This window comes from Moschus berezovskii, chromosome 9 (assembly GCF_049115385.1).
Source record: "Moschus berezovskii isolate FMDL1 chromosome 9, NW_MosBer_1.0, whole genome shotgun sequence".
Classification (NCBI taxonomy): domain Eukaryota; kingdom Metazoa; phylum Chordata; class Mammalia; order Artiodactyla; family Moschidae; genus Moschus; species Moschus berezovskii.
Genome location: NC_142468.1, coordinates 93,367,762 through 93,389,503, shown reverse-complemented (window position 1 = coordinate 93,389,503; position 21,742 = coordinate 93,367,762). Strand labels below are relative to the sequence as shown.

Here is a 21,742-nt window from a genome sequence, read left to right as displayed (position 1 = left end):
AAAACGAAAGCCTCAGAAAGGCCAAGGCTTACCTTTCTGTGTTCAGTGGAGGGCTGCGGGCAGACGAGCTGGAGTCCAAGCAGCAGGAGGGAACCCAGGACACTGAGAAGGAAAAATAGCAACAGGCAGAGCTGTGAGCGTGCTCCAGGCAGCAGCATCTAGTGGAAAGGTATATTTCCATTTCATCTTTGGAAGGAGGTGAAAGTGAAAGTCACTCAGTTGTGTCCGACTCTTTGTGACCCCATGGACTATACAGTCCATGGAATTCTCCAGGACAGAGTACTGGAGTGGGTAGCCTTTCCCTTCTCCAGGGGATCTTCCCAACCCAGGGATCAAACCCAGGTCTCCCGCATTGCAGGCAGATTCTTTACCAGCTGAGCCACAAGGGAAGGAGCACAGACAAACTGGGCCCTGGGATGTAAACCCAGTGAAGATGCAAAGGGCTAGCCCCACAGGCAAGGAGGCAGCCCAGTGCTGTGGGCAGGGCCTTGGCATGAGGCAGACCTGGGATCAAACTCTGCTTTACCACTTGCTGGCAAGGTTTCCAGGTCAGGACATTGAGCTTCTTTTCAGCCCAGTGCTGTGGGCAGGGCCTTGGCATGAGGCAGACCTGGGATCAAACTCTGCTTTACCACTTGCTGGCAAGGTTTCCAGGTCAGGACATTGAGCTTCTTTGAGCCTCAGTCTCCTTCCTTGTAAGATCGGGATACAACAGAAGCTGGCTGGAGGTCTGGGAAGGCTGCATAAGATAACACGTGGTGCCTGGCACAGAGTAAGTGCTCATGCACGCTTGGTCCTCATGGAAGTGGTAATGTCAACCCAGAAGGGGGGCTTCTGAGCCTGGCCAGGGGAGTTCCCCTCCTACACCCTGGGCTTCCTCAGAACAATTCCTCTGTCTGTCCTTGGCCCTTCAGTGTCACATATGTTCTCCACGGGTGGGATTAGTTGTGTTAAGCCCTACTGTCACCAGCCCTGATTAGGGCTTGTCATCAAATACAGAGGTGCAGAAATAGGAGCCAACTGGCCACAAGGCAGCAGGGTGAGCTGGAAGAGCATGAAGTTTTGGATTCAAACACTCTGAGGCTAGAATCCCAACTCTGTCATTCCCATCCAGGTGATCCTGGGAGAGCCCACGTCTGTGAGCCCTAAGGTTGCCGTATGTAAGGATCACCGAGGCCAACAGAGGTGAACACGCCCAGCACAGTTAGTGAGTCAGAGCAGAAACAAGCACTGCCAATTAATTAAATGCCCAGAGCTCCTCGATGTCACATCATCAACGGCATTGTTTGAGGCACCAAAGCAAAAAGGCCACTGGCCCTACTTAGTTGTCTTTGGAATCCTCTTAGGGTTAAACCCTGAGCACAGTCAGGTAACCCAGCGGTTCTCAACCTTTTAGAGGCCTCCATCGTAGCTGAGAGATGAGCCCTTGTCCTGTGTAGAGGTAGGCATGAGGAAAATCTGTCTGAAGCTGGAAGGTAAGACCTGTGGAGTTAGGAAAGCTCCCACCATCTCTAGGAACCCTAAGTTCCACCCTAGCCCCCACTGTGTATAAATGAGTCTGGTCCTAGGAAACCACCCAGAATGGATGTGGCTAGACTGGTTAGAGATCATGTGATGGGGCAAGAGGCAGGGGGAAGGGACATGTTGTTGCTGCTCAGTTGCTCAGTCATGCCTGACTCTTTGCTATGCCATGGATGCCAGGTGCCTCTGTACCAAGGTGTTAAATGTATTGCTGCACTGAGGCCCCAAACTAAGAACCAAGAGAATGACATACGCACACATTCCAAAGAGAAGGATTCAACCATCTGTTCAGGACCAGAAATGGAGGTGTCCTCCTCTGGCCCCACCCATCCTCAACCTTCGGCCTGAACAAGGAGTGGGGTGTGGGCTGGAGAACGGGACACGTTTGCTAGGGATACAGGAGTGCTGAGCATAGCCCCTCCATCCTGCTGCAGGGGGAGGAAGAGAGCTTGATCTGGATGCTCTGTGTCTGCAGTATACCGAGTGGTGCTTGATTGTCCCCTGAAAAGTATCTAAAGGTCAGAACCTAGCTGGAATGTCTGGGAGCTCAGAGTGGTGAGAGAGCGCTGGAGTGGGGGCAGTCTGTGCCTAGAACTTGCAGGGGCAGGAGGGGCTGCGGGTCTCCTGCGGAAAGTGGGACTGCAGTTGTCCAGTAAGGACCTCCTCAAAGAAGGTAACTCATTAGGATCAGGTCACCCCCAAGAGACAGGGTGATATGAGGGGTGTACCCATGGGGCCCAGGAGCTGGGGGAAGGTCGTAAAGGGGCAGCTGATGTTTGCACAGCCTGCACCAGGGGATCCACAGCAGGAGACCCCAGTGAGGGGAGGTTCTTCAAAGGACCAGCCAAAGTGCCCCGAGAGGAGAATCCACAGTGTTGACATCTGCCGAGCCAAGACAGCCACATCAGCTGACAGTGGGCACCACTCCTGTTGGGACCCTCTATGCCCAGTTACCTCTCTCCCCCGTGCTCCATCCTGGAGGAACAAGGACCAGAAGGAGAGGGCACAGAGGGGAACTAGGAGTATGATGAAACCAGCCAAGCCTTCTCTTCCCGACTACAGCACTCTGAGGCCAGACCAGGCCCAGGATGTGGGAGGAAAGAAGCTTTAAATTGGATGAGAGACTAAAGATTTTATATCTGACTAGACTTTCTTTTAATGTAGCAAAATATACACAAAATCCCTCCAAGTAAGGAATCTATTCAGAAAAATATTAAAATGAGTGGTGAAAAGAATCAAGGAGTTGATTTATAACTTGCTGGGGCTCTAAGCCAGTGCTGTCCAAGACAGCTTTCTATGAGGATGAAAATGCTGTCTCTGTACTGTCCAATGCACAGGCACATGGATTTGTGCTGCTTAGCACACGGGGGCTAAAGGTGCAGGTCTGGATGGTGAAGTTACTGATGTCTTAGATTCATCCGAAAATGACTCAAGGAAAACGAAAACTAAAGCTCCTAAAGGAAAATGCAAACTTCTAGAAGGATGGACATGCAACCATTAAAGCTATCCCTCCTACACATACACACATCTTTGGGGGCTTTCTGATACTTGTGAGCGAGACTGCTCATTAAACCTGCAATGGACCAGAAAACGGCCTATCTGTCTCCCCTTGACAAGGCAGGGGCATCTAAAGAAATAGGTCTGAACACGGTGATGAGAAAAGAACAGTCATTTTCTACTTTCATTCTTACTAGATTTAGGTTGTTCTAGAAATCAAGGGACATGGGCATCACAATCTGGGAGTTTATGCTCCTTGGTTCCATAACCTCAGGCAGATCACCTTTGCACCTCAGTTCCTTCATCTGTAAAATGGGAATAACGGTACCTGCCCTGACTGTCTCAAATGAGTTTATGTGTAAGAAAATACATTATGAAGCTGTGCCCACAAATCTGAATCACTTGTAACGCATTCTGGCACTGTCTACTCATTTAAAAAGAAAACCAGATTGGTGTGGTTTTGTTAAAAAAACAAACAGCAGCTCCAGAAATGTGTTACACCTCAGCCCCTCCAAGTTCTTGGCACACACCTAAGCCACATATTTGTAATGCAATCAGGAGCTGTTTTGCATAACCATTCATCCCAGGCTGCACTGCCATCATAGTCAGGGAGACTTGGAGTGGGAGAAGGAGTGGAAAATGGGAGAAGGGAAAATTTTAGGTTTTCCACTCTCTTGGAGGAACTACATTCCAGGGTTGCCTGGTCAACTCTCCTCCCAGATACGGCTATAGCATGTTCCCTCCCCAGGACACCCTCTCCCAACCTAGCCTATTTCTATTTCTCCACAGCACTTACCATCTCACGTGTTGTTGCTGTTTAGTCACTAAGTCATGTCCAACTCTTTTGCGACTCCATGGACTGTAGCCCGCCATGCTCCTCTGTACAGGAGATTTCCCAGGCAGCAATAGTGGAGTGGGTTGTCACTTCCTCCTCCAGGGGATCTTCCCAACTCAGGGACAGAACCTGTGACTCCTGCATTGGCAGGCAGATTCTTTACCACTGAGCCACCAGGGAAGCCCTACCATCTCACATAGTATGTCTTTATTCACTTAAACTTCTTCCTCTGCCCACTAGGATATAAGCTCCACGAGATCAGGGAGCCTGTTTGGTCACTCCTCTATCTCCTAGTACCAAGCAGAGTGTCTGCTATATAGAAAGAACTTAATTCACTGAATTAATGAATATGCCTTCATCATCCTGTGACCTGTGAAATTTCAAGATGAGTGGAAACAGTGCAAATTAATGCATTTTAAAGTGTCCAAAGTAATGTTGGGAGATTTTAAATGCTATTTTACGAGGGATTTATAAAAATCAGTATGTTTTTGAGTCTCTACATGTGTGTGTTCAGTTGCTCAGTGGTGTCTGACTCTTTGTGACCCTTTGAACTGTAGCCCACCAGGCTCCTTTGTCCATGTGATTTTTCAGGCAAGAATATTGCATGACTTCCCCCAAATTTGTTCTTAAAGGATTTACACAAGGTCTGGCAACAAAATGTTTGTGAGTGCTTCTTGTTGCAAAAAGGCTACGCGAGTTATGTTTAGATGTTCAAATGCTTCTTTTCTTCATCAAGTCAGGCCCTAGTGAGGCTCAGATGCATAGGGGTACCCAATAAAATTCATGCTGGAATAAAATCTTAGTTATTAAGTGGGCTCTGCTCTGAATGGAATAGAATAAATTCCCCCAGAGGGGAAATTATTCTTTGGACTGCAATAGCAGCAGCCAGAGCAATATATAACCCCAGGGGCCAGATGAAACTCAGCCAAGGGCTGGAAGTTTCCCACCCCTACACTGCAGACTCCACTTTAGGACACCCCACCCTTCTCACACATACCTATCTAATTGGTAGTCCAAAGCTGTGCCCACAGCTCTTCAAAACACTGGCAATCTGGCCCAAAGTCTTGTTCCTGCTGACCCAATTCGAAATTAATGTTTGGGGAATGGGAGAGCATGTGTGTGTCTGTGTGTGTGCAACTCGTGTGTTATTTCACTTTGATAGTTTGCTTTGGCAAACTGCTCCCAGCTTGCAACGTTTTGACAGATTGAAGGCTACCAGGGCCTTTGGCAAACAGATCACATACTCCCCTCCAAGCGGTGGGGGGAGCCACATTCCTAGCAAGACTTTCCGATTCACCTTGCAGGAGAAACAACCCAACAGTTCACACCAATCAGAAAAAAAAAATCATGCCATTTACCCAACCCTGTTCTAGATTTTAAACACTCCATCATTTCATTTCCTGTAGAAAATAATGCTCATTGAAATTTGGTACAAGATTGACATCATGGAACTGGGACTTTTTCCTTCTGTATCTGCCTGGGCCAACACTTCCCTCAAACCCCCATCCCCACCCCAGTCATCCTTGACTCTAGCGAGGGTGGGTCATGTCACAGACACTGTATACCTGGGATTATCTCAATGAACTCAGTGCCACTTGAACACTGTCAAACTACAAAACAAGAAAAAGAGAGGAAAAAAAAAACTAAAACTTGACTTCTTTTCCTCTTCAGTTAATACAACCCAAGAGATATTTTGGGAGCAACCTGATCAGGAATAAAATTATATCAACCTTTGAAAAGAGAGCCAAAATCTTAGCACTGGAGTGAAATCTCTACCTACTGCACTCTGGAGATCAAAAATGATTGCTAAGCATTCATTTTACTGTACTCAATCCAACCCTCTAACTTCCTCTCACAGCAGTTAAACAGTAAAGGCAAGAAGAGAAGGAGATGAGTTACAAATGACATTAGCCAGAAGACTACACAGTTACCACTGACCTCAATGCTTACAAGTATTATTTCATCTAATTGCCACAACCATGCTGTCAGACACTTTGATTATACCCATTCTGCAGGTGAGGAAACTGAGGCACAGAGAGGCCAAGTCAGTTAGTGAAAGGTACACCCAGTTACTGAGTGGCAAAGCCTGATTCCAATGCCAACGGTCAGTGTCTCGGCCTGGACCCTTAACCACTATGGTCTGGGCCTCCACACCCAACACACTGTGAAACCAAGCATTTGTCATTTTATTACACCAATTTTCTTCCCCAGTCTGTATAAGGTGGTGGCTTCCCACATTTGTTTTACTTTCTGTCATTTCTTGAAAAAAATAATCAGAGAAAAAGTAGATACAGGAAAATATGTACCAATCTCACTAGAGAATATTCTAAAATAATTGAAACTAACCATTGAAATTCCAAACTTTTTAAAAAATGCATTCTATTTCTTTTGCCCTGCTTTCTCATACAGAGTATGCTGAGCTGTAGTAACCTTGTTTAGATGCCTCAGAGTCACCAGAGTGAGTATCAAACAATCTGGGCAGCAGAAGGTGGCAGCCATGGAGCAGAGCAGCCTGAGAGCACCGGAGAAGCCTGGGGCTTTCTGAATCCAGCTGGCCCTCTGCCGGTTCCTTCCTGCTGTCAGGTACTGCTTACCTTACTGTGGATGAGCCTGTGCCTCTTAGCTCCGCTTCCTTCGGGTCAGCCTTGGCTGCGAAAACCTTTAGACAACCAAGCTGCAGCCAAACCAAGACCAAACAGGTTCAAGTAAAAGGCCTGGCTGGCTGTTATGGAGTAAATGTTTCCATTTTAGAGCATGGACTTAAGGACACCTCTTCTAACTGCATATTTGTTTCTATTGCTTATTTCCAGGTTCTCAACTCTCACAGCCATTTGTGTTTTCTGGACTGGGGTCTCTGGAAAAGTGAGGTGTCCTGTCACAGCACAGCTTTCTTTTTTAATTAATTTATTTGGCTGCAGCACGTGGGATCTCTGATCTTCGTTGCAGCATGTAGGACCTTCAGTTGCAACCTGCGGACTCTTAGCTGTAGCACGTGGGATCCCTGACCAGGGATTGAACCCAGGCCTCCTGCACTGGGAGTGTGGAATGTTAGCCACTGGACCACCAGGGAAGTCCCTCAGCACAGGTTCTTAAGACACAAAACCCTTCAGTAAATTCCTCAGCTCAGTGGTAGGTTTCTTGAGGAAACTGTTTCTGATACACCTTTGCAGCAAACAGAACAACCAGCACAGTCTTAGTCCAAACGCAGGGCCAATAAATAGCAAGTGAATAAAAGAAAGGAAAGAGAATGCAGTGAGGGGGAAAAGGAAAACGACAGAGAGAGAGGAAATGCCAGTCACCAAGAGACACAAAGTGCTGCTGTGAGCGACACTTTCATCAGTAAAGTGTTTTCTAAGTACATCCCTAGAATTCTCTGTTGGAAAAACAGAAACTGGTGAGGAGCAGGGCGGGGGGTGGGGGGTGGGATGGGGACAAGCGCAAAGGGTAGATTTCTACAAGTTGAAGATATTGATTCTGACCCCGGGGAAGCGGGTGGGGTGTGATGCTAACCTGAGCCATACAAATTTATTTCGGTACATAAGGAACAGGCAGTTGGCAGCTCAGTGACACACCTTGACTGCATCGACCCTTTTAGGTACAGGAGGTTCTAGAAAACCCCACTGTTAAGTTCTGAGGGATGAGGATATATGCCAGGTGCAGGACTGTGCCAGGCATAAAGAAAAATCAATACTGTCTGAACACCTGCCATTGTTTTATAGGGAGGGGTTTGCCAATACAGTCCTCCAAGAAACTGTTTTATTTCCTCCTAGCGTCTATGCCTACCATTCAGATGGCTCCTACTGGGCGTCCCACAAAAGATTCCAGCAGGTTCTTCCCTGGTACTCTTCTGCATTCACCAGATGAGTTGCGTTCCTATGGAATTTAACCATGGTCCCCAAATTGATGATGCCAGGGCTTTGTAATTACATATAATATTCAAACATTACACAAGCCCATGAAACAAAACGCGAAAAGAAAGAGTAGTTGGTAGTTGTTTCTACATAAATTAAGCTGAATGCTTTGGAAAAGACTTGATAAAGGCAAGTTGCCAAGGGAAAAAAAATACACTGGCAAATTTGGTGTGGATTGGACAACTGTAAATGATTAGAAACAAAAATAATAAAAATTCAGCAGCATTCTATACTCAGATTGCTTCGCAAATGTCTTAGATTCTCATTCCACTTGAAAGAATCCCAAGTGGAAACCTTTGATAATGCTATGGGTGTGGTTTATGAAAGAAAGACAATCAGGGGTTCACTCTCAAGGAAAAGTCCTTGGCCCCCACATCAAACACTTGGTGAGTGTACATGTGGTTTATGTTAAAAATAAACTGTTAAAGGTGTGTGTCTGTATCACTTGTTCGATTTTCTGCTTTAACCTACTTTTATAATCAAGTAAAAATCCTGATTAGGAAAGAAAAATCTACTTTATTTCTCTCACATTAAAGAGAATTATTAATTTATTCATTCAATGTTCAACAAATAAAGGGTTGGCCAAGAAGTTCGTTTGGGTTTTTCCGTAACATCTTACGGAAAAACTCGAATGAATTTTTTGGCCAACCCAATATTTATTAGGCATTAACTGGGTAGTGGTTTCCTTGTGGGCCACAGCAATTCAGTCCTGCCTTAGTGACACCCTGAAGTTTAATACTTAGGATCCCAGCCTGGCCTCTTCCGCTTTCCGTCCCTGCCCCTCCCCTTCCCTTATGCCCCTCCCCTTTCTTTACACCCCTCCCCTTCCCTTACGCCCCTCCCCCTCCCTATGCCCCTCCCCTTCCCTTGTGCCCCTGTCCTTTCCGTATGCCCCTCCCCTCCCTATGCCCCCCCTTCCCTTATGCCTCTCTCCTTTTCTTGCCCCTCCCCTTTCCTGACGCCCCTCCCCCTCCTTCTCCTGCCCCTCCCCCTTCCTCCTGCCCCCCTCCCACCACTCCCCTCTCTCCTGCTCCTTTCCCTCTCCCTCCTGCCCCTTCCTTCCTCCGGCCTCTCTCCATCCTCCTTCTGTCCCCCCCTGCTCCGTCTCTTCCCTGTATTCTTCCTTCTCTTATTTCCCCTCCTCCTGCACCCCACTTCTTGGTCCCTGGCACAGGAACACTAACTGATCCCATGACCCTTCCCAATTATCACAGATTTCCCTACTCCAAAGGGAGTCTCAGTTTTCACACCTCAGCTATCACTACTTAGGGCATCCTCTTTCTTGCACTTAGACTTTTTCAGCCTCCTTCTTTCTTGCTTTTTGTCTTCAGGATCTTGTTCCAGTTCTCTAAGAGCTGGAACGAACTGGAACCTTTCTCTTTCTCACTTCCTCAACCCCTTGTGGTTGTATTTCTCAGTGAAGTAGCTGACAGGCATTACTGTAATATTCCTGTACTGAACTGTGTATCAAGGAAAAGAAAAGCCTCACGTTTCAGAAGACTAAAACCAGACACTTGACCTAGGGCCATCAATCTGTAAAACCCTTAAAATGATCCAGAACTCTCCTTCATAAGAGCTATAAAAATCACCATCTAACCCTGTAATCCCTCTAATTACATCTGTATTTCTTAAAAAACTACTATTCCAAATAAGAATCCCCGAATCAGCTTTAACCATTTGTTTGGCATTTTCAAGGGTTTTGTTTTCCTCTGTGTTTTCATTTCAAAGGTATATTATGTCAACTGCACAAAAGCACTCTACGAGGTAAAGAAAGAGCCCTTGACCAGGGTGATTGGCTCTAAAGAAACTTGGTTGGCTGGTCATCTTCAACTGTTATGCTGCTTCTAGAGAGAAAACTGAGTTTCATTTCTCTCGATCACTGAACAAACAAACAAAGATGTAATTGTACATACAAGAAAAAAAAAAAAAACAGTGCACAATTTGGAGCAAGTCTTTAAGAGATAAATACACTCCTGTATTACTTAGTGCCTTTTCCTCTCTAACTTGTAATAGGTGACAAATCTTAATCTAGCCTTGACCAACTCTGCTCCAAATGGATATCACCTGTCCTGAATTTTGCACAGCATCCAAGACTCATCCAAGGTCCAAAGGCAACTCAATAACCAGTTCCAGGCAGACTTAGTCTTAGTGTTTCTTCTGCTCCTGGATTTAACTATGGCTCTTTTTATTACTACAGACTCTGAGCATGGCAGAGGCACTCTTGCTATATTAACACTCAGGGCTTCTCCGTCTCTTTCAATGAGGGAGAAGCTGGCTTTCTGTTTCCCTGTGGCTTGGCAAGAGCTGGGGAGGGATTTTTAAACAAAATCTCTGCATATAAGAATTGTGAATCCCCTTAAATGTTTTTTTTTTCCTCTCAGGGGTTTTCTTGGTGACTAACTCCTAATTTTGACCTGTTTTCTCTATAGGTAGAGATATCCTCCAGCTTTTCCTATTACTGTTTATGTATTTGGCTGCCTTGATCAATATTCTTTTTTTAAACCCTGAGTATTTGTGTGTCTCTGTGTATTTCTCATCTACCAGTTTTATCAGACTTTTACTCTTAAAGTAACCATGGCCCTTTCCCCCAGAACATTTTGAAAAGTATTTAAACAAAAGACATTCTTGCTTTCTTTTTCCCTCCCCCTCAGGTTAAAATATATTTATGTGGGCCTCGAAACAGAATGCAAATGGTTTATGAGCACCTGGCTTACAAAGAAGGAGACTTGGTGGAAATCTTCAGCTGAGCTCTCCTGAAGACTTGCCTGGACTCATAAGTCATATATTCTTTCCTTAGAGCAGGACTGTTGGAGAAACATCCTGCTGAGTTGTTGTTGTTTAGTCACTAAGTCATGTCCGACTCTTTGCAACCCCACCGACTACAGCCTACCAGGCTTCTCTGTCTATGAGATTTCCCAGGCAAGAATACTGGAGTGGGTTGCCATTTCCTCCTCCAGGGGATCTTCCCGACCCAGGGATTGAACCCACATCTCCTGCTAACCTCTGAGCCAGCTAGGAAGCATCGTCTGACTGAGCAGCTCTTTTCAAACAATCCCTTCAGCAGGACCCTAATCCTGGAGGCCTGTCAAGACTCCCAGAGTTCTGCCTGGAGGGTAGCAAGGCCACATCTAGCTTTCAACAGCTCCTACCCTGCTAACTTCTACTCTGTTGGCAATTTCTCTGAAATAATGCACAGCTTGGAGGTGAGCCCACCAGGCCTCCCTGGGAGATGGCCTCCATATCACAGATCATTACAGAGGTTAATTGCAGGGGCATCAATTAAAATTCCAAACATTAAGAAAAAAAAATTTTGCAAAAGGGACTTCTCTCAAATGAACCCCTTCCTGTACAGCCTTGGTGGCCCCACATTTTTGAGGGTCTTCAGTACTCAAGGGGGCCTTTCTGATACAGCCAGACTTACACTTGCTTACCACTTGCTTACTATATGGGGAAACAACGTTTTATCTGCTGCTCTTTTTAATTCAATTAAATATATGACTGTGACTTCCACTTCTGTGTCTCCCATTGGGGCCTGTGCTCAAATAGGCTGTGGTCCTAACATGACTGTGGGGTCCAACTGCATGTCTCCACTCCCCTGTGGTTTTACAGCAGGACATGCGAGCTCACACAAACTGGATACACATTTTATGTCCTGAAACAGCTTTTAAACTGTGTTTTAAACTATGGCTAAAAACTGTCCACATGCTAATTTAGATTAGCTACCAAAAATGAACACTGAAGAGACTCAGGCTGCTCTGTTCATGGCTGAATTTTGTAGAGGCCTCAGAATGGAGCACTTCCTGCCTTCTCTGACTCTTTCTGACACACTGGTTTATGTCATTGATGAAGAAGCTTATAGCTCTGCATGGGTCTTTGGACTGCAGGCCTGCACATGTCAGTTCATGTAAAATTATACAAGCAATTACAGACTAAGAGTACACACACGTACTATACTCAGTGAAATGCCAGCCATGGGCTAAGAGCATCTGCCTGACAAATGCTCTAGCCCTGGTTGAGACATTACATGTGGCACCATCATAATAATATGTTATAGACCGTTTTCACTTTTCAGTGTGAATTCTGGGCATTTGGGACTATCATAGTTATGGAGGGAGAAAAAAAACCTAAAAGATAAACTTAGTAATTCAACTTTGAAACAAAAAGTTCTTTTCCCTTTCTAGATTCTGAGTCAATTTCTTTAGAGTATCCTGAGATTGTAAAAGGAGCTTCACTAAAGAACTGTTACCAATTGTAATTACTTACCTAGATGAACCAAGATTTTCTGATTACTATGCAGCTGAAACCAGTCACAAAATAAACTCAATGCAGAGGCTAACATATAAGCTATCATCTGTAAATTCTGATTCCAAATTCTGATGTTTATGCAGATAGACTCATGAATCTCATAATGTGCAAACATTACAAATTTGAACTTGTAAAATAAATTTCCCTTAATAAAATACTGCCAGTGGCTATTTTATAATGATGAGGGGTTTTTTGTTATTTTTTTTACCTAGGATTTTGATTGAAGAATTTTTAAAGGGGTCTATCATCTTTAGAAAGCTTGAAAAAAGTCTCAATATACAGACTAAATTCCAGAGCACCGAGTCTTTTCCCTGAGTCTGCACTGAAGGAATGGGCAGATAAACACTGATTTTCTGATCTGCATACAGAGACCATACTACTTGTTCCACTTACTTTGCATGGTTGATATCAGTATCAAATTAAAATGCAGGGGCAAGTCACAGATGCTTTGAACAAACAGGACCAGAGAGGCCACCTTTTAAATATACCAGATCAGTTATATCACAATCTGTAGGGATGCAGCCCAAGGACAATATTTTCTAAAGTTCTTCAGGTAATTTTATTATGCAGCCATGGTAAATACCCACAAGTCTATTAACATTTTTATTTTAAGAAAAATCTGAGGGGACTTTCCTGGCTCTCCAGTGGTTAAGACTTTGTGCTTCCAATGCAGGGAACACGGGTTCAATCCCTGGTTGGGGAACTAGGATCCCATATTCCAAGCAGAGCATCAAATGAATAAAGAATAAATGAAAACTCTGAGTCCTAGATATCTCTCAGCGAATAGCGGAGCACAGCATAGAGCCCAAGCCACTTAGTCTAAGTCTGACACCACCCTTATGGCAGAAAGTGAAGAGGAACTAAAAAGCCTCTTGATGAAAGTAAAAGCGGAGAGTGAAAAGGTTGGCTTGAAGCTCAACATTCAGAAAACAAAGATCATGGCATCTGGTCCCATCACTTCATGGGAAATAGATGGGGAAACAGTGGAAGCAGTGTCAGACTTTATTTTTTGGGGCTCCAAAATCACTGCAGATGCTGATTGCAGCCATGAAATTAAAAGACGCTTACTCCTTGGAAGGAAAGTTATGACCAACCTAGATAGCATATTAAAAAGCAGAGACATTACTTTGCCAACAAAGGTCCGTCTAGTCAAGGCTATGGTTTTTCCCATGGTCATGTATGGATGTGAGAGTTGGACTGTGAAGAAGGCTGATTGCTGAAGAATTGATGCTTTTGAACTGTGGTGCTGGAGAAGACTCTTGAGAGTCCCTTGGACTGCAAGGAGATCCAACCAGTCCATTCTAAAGGAGATCAATCCTGGGTGTTCATTGGAAGGACTGATGCTAAAACTGAAACTCCAATACATTGGCCATGTCATGCGAAGAGCTGACTCACTGGAAAAGACTCTGATGCTGAGAAGGATTGGGGGCAGGAGGAGAAGGGGACGACAGAGAATGAGATGGCTGGATGGCATCACTGACTCGATGGACATGAGTTTGAGTGAACTCCAGGAGTTGGTGATGGACAGGGAGGCCTGGCGTGCTGTGATTCACGGGGTCGCAAAGAGTCGGACACGACTGAACAACTTAACTGAACTGAACTGAAGCACTTCTCACCACAGCACTCAGCTGTCCAGGCCTCAGCAACCTTTGTGAGTATCAAGCTTACTACACATATGTGCATCACACATCAAAGGTATCTGTGAAATGCAGGCCCTCAAGGCTCATTACTAGAAGAGATATACAGTAAAATTCAAATATTGAATTTCTTATTTTCCTATTTCCTTTTCAAAAGATTTTCTACTCACCTGAGAGACTCCATGAAACAGGAAACCATGATCCTGGGTGTCCCAGGAAAAAGCAAGGACTCCTCAGAGATGTTGCCAATTTTCTGCAGATGGGGGTGATGTTCAACTCCTACAGAAGAATAACAATGCTATTTTTAGTATCATCAGCTTACAAAGAGTCTAGAATCTAAGATTCTGCAGCTTAGGCCAGCCCGTTCAACAAGAAGTGAGCAAATGGAAGACATTAGGACAAAAATACCATTGCCCATTTAATCCCAGTTATGGTCACCAGATTGCCCAAATGAAAGCTGCTGCTGCTGCTGCTAAGTCGCTTCAGTCGTGTCTGACTCTGCGACCCCATGGACTGCAGCCTACCAGGCTCCTCCCTCCATGGGATTTTCCAGGCAAGAGTACTGGAGTGGGTTGCCATTGCCTTCTCCAAAATGAAAGTTCATTATGTATGAACGTGAGGTAACAAATTTACTGGACACTCAGCAGAGTGACCCACAGAAAATGTTTAATAAGCTACCATCCGTATGACTACTTCAGAGTCTAAGCTAACAGCAGAGTTGTCATTAGGAAAATTCGCATTGGAAATCTCTTTTTTTTTTTCACATTGGAAATCTTGCTCCATCCATTAAAGGCTACTAGACTGCAGTCCATGGGGTCACTAAGAGTCAGACATGACTGAGCAACTTCACTTTCACTTTTCACTTTCATGCACTGGAGAAGGAAATGGCAACCCACTCCAGCGTTCTTGCCTGGAGAATCCCAGGGACGGGGGAGCCTGGTGGGCTGCCGTCTATGGGGTCGCACGGAGTCGGACACAACTGAAGCGACTTAGCAGCAGCGGCAGCAGATCATTAGAAAGTCCTTTCACCCCTGTGTCCTGGTTACTCCAACTGTACAGTAGGGGTAAAAATACTGCCTAAACACAAACATGCTTTTGAACTGTGGTGCTGGAGAAGACTCTTGAGAGTCCCTTGGACTGCAAGGAGATCCAACCAGTCCATTCTAAAGGAGATCAATCCTGGGTGTTCATTGGAAGGACTGATGCTGAAGCTGAAACTCCAATACTTTGGCCACCTCATGCGACGAGTTGACTCACTGGCAAAGACTCTGATGCTGGGAAAGGTTGGGGGCGGGAGGAGAAGGGGATGACAGAGAATGAGATGGCTGGATGGCACCACTGACTCTGTGGACATGAGTGTGAGTGAACTCCGGCAGTTGGTGATGGACAGGGAGGCCTGGCATGCTGTGATTCATGGGGTCGCAAAGAGTCAGACACGACTGAGTGACTGAACTGAACTGAACTGAACCGAAAGAGAAATGACATCTGGATACTGACAAACCTTGACAACATCACACAAGTGAAATACAAAAGGCTACATATTGTATGATTCCATTTATAGGAAGTGTTCAGAATCTATAGAGACAAAAAAAATACATTTGTGATTACCAAGGTCTGGAGGGTGGAGAGGGTGTGAGGATTCCACCTGAGGTGACAAAAATGTTCTAAAATTAGATTGTGATGATGGCTGTATAATCTTGTGAGTACACTAAAAAAAAAAGGTTTAATTCTACATGTTAAATCGGCAAAGTATATGGCATGTGAATTACATCTCAATAAAACTGTTCAGGACTTCCCTGGCAGTCCAGTGGTTAGGACTCCATGCTTCCACACAGAGAGGGAATGGGTTCAATCTCTGGTAGAGGAACTAGGATCCTACACGCCAATCAACAAAACAGAAAAAAATAAAATAAAACCTGTTCAAAAAATATGTCCTAAAGAACTGAGGCAGGTTGTGAATATTAAACGAGTGGACACATGTCATATGCTTAGCCCAGTGCCTAGAACAGGGGACACTCAATTAAAAGTAGCTCTGGGGAATTCCCCGGCAGTCCAGTGGTTAGAACTCAGCGCATTGCACTGGGCCTGTTTTCAATCTCTGGTGAGGGACTCAGATCCTGCATAGCAAAAAAACCCAAAAAAACTGAAAAAAATGAAAGTAGCTCTGAAGACACCGATGCAGGAAGAGGCCAAGTAACATAAGGTCTGTTGTCACAGTAACAACAGGAAGGTAAAACCCCTCGCCTACAAACACTACTCCATTCAGAAAACCGCACTAAACACAATTTCTTACTATTGTCAAATGAGGCAATGGTTTCAAAGGTAAATTATAAATAGCATCAGACAGCCCGGGATGGGAGGCTGGGTTGGAATGTACTGGATCTTGGGGAGAAAAATTGTGGTCCAGACTCCTTTCCTCACACACCTCCTCCCAGGGAAAGACAAAGAAATGAAGCAGGGTTTCAAGGTGTGCCCAGGAGTCCTCACTAATAAAGGTAGAGTTTTCCAAAATCATTGGTTTCCAAATTCTCCTCAGGACTTCACATTTCCTTTTCACTAGAAAGGCGAGGTGGAGGATAAATTACAAGGACTTATGAAAAGACACTCAGAAGAATCAGAAAATTCCATTTGCAGGGGAAAATAATCAAGATGTTTAAAGTCACCACCAGCCATTTCTGGGGGTTATTAAGACAGTCAAATCTCTTGACTGTAATCACCCCTAATTAGCCATCAGCAACTCATGAAATTACTCATGGTATTGAAGACCCTTAAATTCCTGGGTCTCAGCCAAAAGTTACACTGAGATCCACCAGGAAGAAGGCCAACAAGTGCAAATTGGAACAGTTAAAACCCCTCTGAATCTGAGGCACGGTCTTCTTACTCTTGGCTGGGAAGCGGATATGCACAAAGACGGGATTTAACTTGGGAGGCAGATGAAATCTCTGCCAAGCTCTTGATAATGATCAACTAATCAGTAATTATTTACTTAGTATTTGGGGCGCTCAGGTTCTTTCCAAGGTGCTATGAAATTCAAGAGAAGATGAAGCAATGCAGTCTTACTTTCCAACTTAAAACATGGATAAGTTTTAGGGACGTGAAATTGTGTGGGAGAAGGTCAGAGTCATCCAGAATAACTTAGGGTGAAGAGTGTGATGCAGATACCCTGAGCATAAATGGAGCTAGTTCAGGAGGAGAATCACTAGGGAGCTGGTATCAACAAGGAAGGAAGGACTGAAAACCAGTCCTTAATCCAGAGGGGTCAGCAAGAGTGTACACTACAATCTGAAAGACCTAAATCAAAGGCCAGTTTCCCACGTACTAACCAGGTGACCTCATAACCTTTCAGACTTTCAACTTCCTCATCTGTAAAATGGGGGTACTGTCTGTAATACATTTGTTGTATTAAATAATATGTCCATGATGTGGATGCTAAACACCCACTCTCTCTCACACACACACACACATCAGGCATGGTCCCTGCCCTGAAGGAAATTACTGGGTTGGCCAAAAATTTTATTCGAGTTCTTCCATAAGAGGTAACAGAAAAAAACCTGAATGAACTTTTTGGCCAACTCAATACAATCTAGATGCTAGAGGGCTGCACTCCTGAAAGAAAGTGAAGCATAAATAAGTATAAAAATAAAACTGCTATACGAGCCATGGAAGAAAGTGCAAGGTGCCTCAGAAAGTATACTGCACAGTGGCCAGAGACGGTCCCTCTGAAGAAGACCTTTATGCTGGGTTTTGAGGGGTGAGTAGGAGCCAGTCAGGTGAAAAGGGCGGGGGCACTCCAGGGAGAGGGAAATCACACATGAAAGGTGTGTGAAGAACTGGGAGGAAGGAGGAGGCAGCGTGGCAGGAATGCAGCAACTGAAGGAGATCATGGGAAGGGCTGATCCTCTACTGAGTAATAAAATCCCCAAGTGAAGTTGTGGCCAAGTGAAATGGCTCAGTCGTGTCCGACTCTTTGCGACCCCATGGACTGTAGCCCACCATGCTCCTCCATCCATGGGACTTTCCGGGCAAGAGTGGTAAATGGCTGGCTGAGGTGGGCAAGGGAAAGGTGTCAAAAGTGACTCCCTCCAGATTTCTAGTGGACGCAAGTAGCAAAAGGAGGTTGCTAATGGAGCTTTTTCGGTTTTGTCAGGAAAGGAAGGGCAGCATTGAGGAAAGAGGGTGTGATACAAAGCCGTGGTTTCCAAATCTGACAAGAAATCAACCAGAAAAACACCTTAAATCATCAAAACAGTTTGAAAATAGATTTACAACTGCTGCTGATAACCATGAACCTCGTTCTTTCTATGTATTTTGCCTTTGGATATTTGCTGATAACAGAATGAAGCCAACACGATTAGCATGCCATTTTAAAATACAGTTCCTTTCATCTTTATGCCACCCTTTTAAAATTTCCATTTTGAGTGTATGTTTTATGTGGTCACATCATACACTGGTAGGTTAAAAAAACAACCAAACATAGATCAGGGCTATATGCTGAAACATTTTTTACTGATGGAGTGCAATCAAAAAAATTTGTGGAGGCCACTACTCTTGAATGTTTTTTGACCAATATTTTGTCAGATGTGACTGATTACTTTTATCTCCTGAGATGGTAGGTGAGCCTGTCCTGGTGTCCACTTGGGTTTCCATGACTATAATAGGGAATAACAAATTTGACTCCATATTGGATCTTTCTCTCTTAACTTTTGCACTGTATTGCTTTTGCTACAAATTAATCACTCAAGGGATGTTGCCTACAGTTTAAAGTGTACATAATGGTCCATCTCGGGGAACCCTGCCTCCCACACCTGAGCATTAAGCTAAAATATCTTTGTTTAGCTCACAGGAAACCTCCTTAGCAGGCCCACCTGTGAATAGCTGCAGGAAGGAAGAAACTAACACATGCCCTCTGGAGTCTGGCTGGAACCAGGAAATCACTCCAACAACTTATCACCCTTTTGGAGGGCTTCCCTAGTGGGTTGGTGGTAAAGAATCCGCCTGCAATGCAGGTTATGCGGGTTTGATCCCTGTGTCAGGAAGATCCCCTGAAGAAGGAAATGGCAACCCACTCCAATATCCTTGCTTGAGAAATCCCATGGACAGAGAAGCCTGGCAGGTTATTGTCTGTAGGGTCACAAAAGACACAACTCAGTGATAAACAACAGCGACAACCCTTTTTGCTTTACCTCTTCACCTCCCCTTCTTTGTTCTCTAAAAGAAACTAGCATCTAAACCTGGGCAAGATGGTTCTTTGGGATATTAGTCCTCCATCCTCGCGGCTTTCCAAATAAAGTCACTATTCCTTGCCTCCAAAACTTGTCTCTGCATTGACTGGCCTGTGGCCTGTCCTGCAGTGAACAGTACAAGCTTGGACATGCTACCATGATTAGTATGTGTGAAATCAGTTCTGCTTTTCAAACTGTGGGTCATGACCCATTAGTCTGTCATGAAATCAATTGCATGAGTCATGACCTGCACCTTTATAAATGAAATAGAAAGGAATGAAAGAGAAAATAGCAGTGTTTATCACACATAGTGAGGCTAAGTGAGCATGTCTCACTGAGGCTCCTGGTCAGAAAAGTTTAGAAGCCCTGGCTCTGGTGGATCAGAAGGCACTGCAGGATTCTTGCTGTGATGGGGGGAATAAAATCGTGAAGATGGAGCCAAGACATATTACCCAAGCCCTGGGAAATGCCAGGAGAACTCTGATGAGATGGATGAGAAAGAGCCCCTGTAGGTTCTGGAGCAGGGAGGGACCTGATGAAAGTGAAGTTTCCTGAAAACCCATTTGGCCACAGCTCTAGGACTGAGTAAACACACTATCTGTGGAGCGAGTCGCCTTCGGGGGTTTGCTCCTGTTGATTTATAACCTTTCTTGACAGTGAACAAAAAATAATCAATCTAGTTTCTGTTGGAACATATGCTCCCCGGTGGCTGGAAGCCCCGCTGGCTCTCCTTTCCACAGAAAGCTTGCAGGAAGGCTGGACCAGGCACCTGACATGGCTCAGGCCAAAGTCACAGGCCCCAACACCTCGAGGGTGGGGAGGATGTGGCAGGACGTGTGAAGGCTGGGGTTGAGAGGATGGAAAGAGAGGCCAGGAGAGATGTGACTCAGGACAGGGGATGGCTCCCTAACCCCAGAAGGGGTCACCGTGCCCTAGGCACTGGCACAGCTGTGCTACCCTTTCCTACAGTCCACCTCAGAGCATCCTTCCTGCCCCTTCTCCTCCTGGCCTGCAGAACTCCTGGAAGATCCCCCTCTCTGATTTCAGCATACCCCAGAAAGAAGCGTCTGCTCAGCCTCTCAGGTTTGGGTTCAGTGAGACCACTTTGTGGCCACATCCCAACCACAGACAGGCCAGTCCCCCTCCCGTCCTCCCGCAAGGAAAAGCCATCACCCAGAAAAACAAAGGCCCTAGTCCCTGGGGAGAGGAAGTAACTCACCAGTGCAAGAATGAGAACCATAGGTTTCAGAGGGAGGGGCCATTTAGACCCCAAGTCAGCACCCAGGAGAATCATGGAGTGAGGACAAGTCTTAGGACCTGCCTATTCCTCTGTGAAAGCTGCCACCCAAGGGTCCTGATACGCCGGAGCCTCCATCCTGCCCTGTCGTGTCTTCGCCTATAACGCCAGCATCACCCTCTCCTGCGCCGCCCATATTTTCTCCCAGAACTGTCCTGTCTTGGACCTCCGGCCCGCTGTGTACAGCGCTCCTACCTGAGGCCCACATATGACATGTGTCACATGGTATTCTGAGCATTTTATATTCACTACCTGGTTTGTGGACCACAGTACCAGGTGTCAACTCCCAACATCAAGGCATCCAACCACCTCTGCCTTAAATGATCAGAAAAGTGGAAGAAAACTCAATGTCAGGAATCAACTTTTACTACGCATCAGATACACGACATAAGCATGTGATTTAATTCTCCTGGCAAAACTGAGAACATGTGATGGGTGGAGGGTAGGGCTTGGACTTGAAGACAGACCACCAACCACAGGGCCTCTCCTCTTTTCCCTTTATGAGACTCACTGCCTCCCACCTAGCTGAGAATCATAGCTGGACACTCAATAAGTGAATGAATGGAGGGACAGATGCTTCCCCAAGGGGACTGGGTGTATCTCACCTATTTTGCTAGGAGATGAAATATTTCAAGACATGACTTGACTGTGCCATGAACATCACTTAGAGCAAACTGAGCCAAGATGAGCAATGTAATAACCTATTATTTCAGATAATAATAAAGTAGCTGGGAACTCTAACAAACACCTACTGAGTGGGTGCCGTGTGTCAGATGGTATTCTGAGCATTTTATATTCACTCATTTTATCCTTACAACAACCCCATGAAAGACGTATCATTGAGAAATGGAAGTACCAAGAAGTCAAAGAACTCTCCCAAAGTCACCCAGCTAGCAGTTGGTAAAGTCACAATACAACCCAAGCAGCCTGAGCCTAGAGTTTATACACTTAACCATCATTTGATGCTGCTTGCTATCCACACACCAACAGAGCAAAACAGAGGTTGCATCTGCTGCTGTCTTTTCCCTGGTATCGTCCAGAGTTAAAGGAACATTCTAAGTCTCAATGGATACAGTGGATTCCTTAAGTTGCAACACAGCAGAGTGGCCCCATGTCTTCTGTAGGGCTGGGACCAGTCATCCTGAGATCATCCTTGAGTATTTGTATGGGGGCATATAGGTTACCAGCTAATGAGCTTTCAATACCTCTTGGGTTAGGAAGCTTCACGCGAGATAGTACATATGACAAGGGGTGGGGAGATCCCTGCCCTTGAGGAGCTTAAACTTTTATCGAGGCAGCCAAATAAACACACAAAAGTGAAAGTGAAAGTCGCTCAGTTGTATCGGACTCTCTGAAACCCCATGGACTGGAGTGGGCAGCCTTTCCCTTCTCCAGGGATCTTCCCAACCCAGGGATCGAACCCAAGTCTCCTCCATTGCAGGCAGATTCTTTACCAGCTGAGCCACAAGGGAAACCCCCAATACACAAATACATAAATAAATACTTCTTTCACAATG

General features: G+C 45.2%; 1 protein-coding gene across 2 annotated transcripts in view; it reads right to left on the bottom strand.

Annotated features, from left to right (window-relative positions):
* The window catches only part of THSD4 (thrombospondin type 1 domain containing 4), a 676,681-nt gene that overhangs the window by 630,707 nt on the left and 24,232 nt on the right, over nucleotides 1-21,742 (bottom strand). For both annotated transcript variants that reach the window (XM_088839954.1, XM_055436217.2), the window contains exons 2-3: nucleotides 13,877-13,985; nucleotides 33-102 (exon numbers count right to left, since the gene is read on the bottom strand). In XM_088839954.1, coding sequence (XP_088696080.1) covers nucleotides 33-102; nucleotides 13,877-13,905 — 99 coding nt within the window. In that variant the 5' untranslated portion in view covers nucleotides 13,906-13,985. The remainder of the gene's footprint in view (nucleotides 1-32; nucleotides 103-13,876; nucleotides 13,986-21,742) is intronic.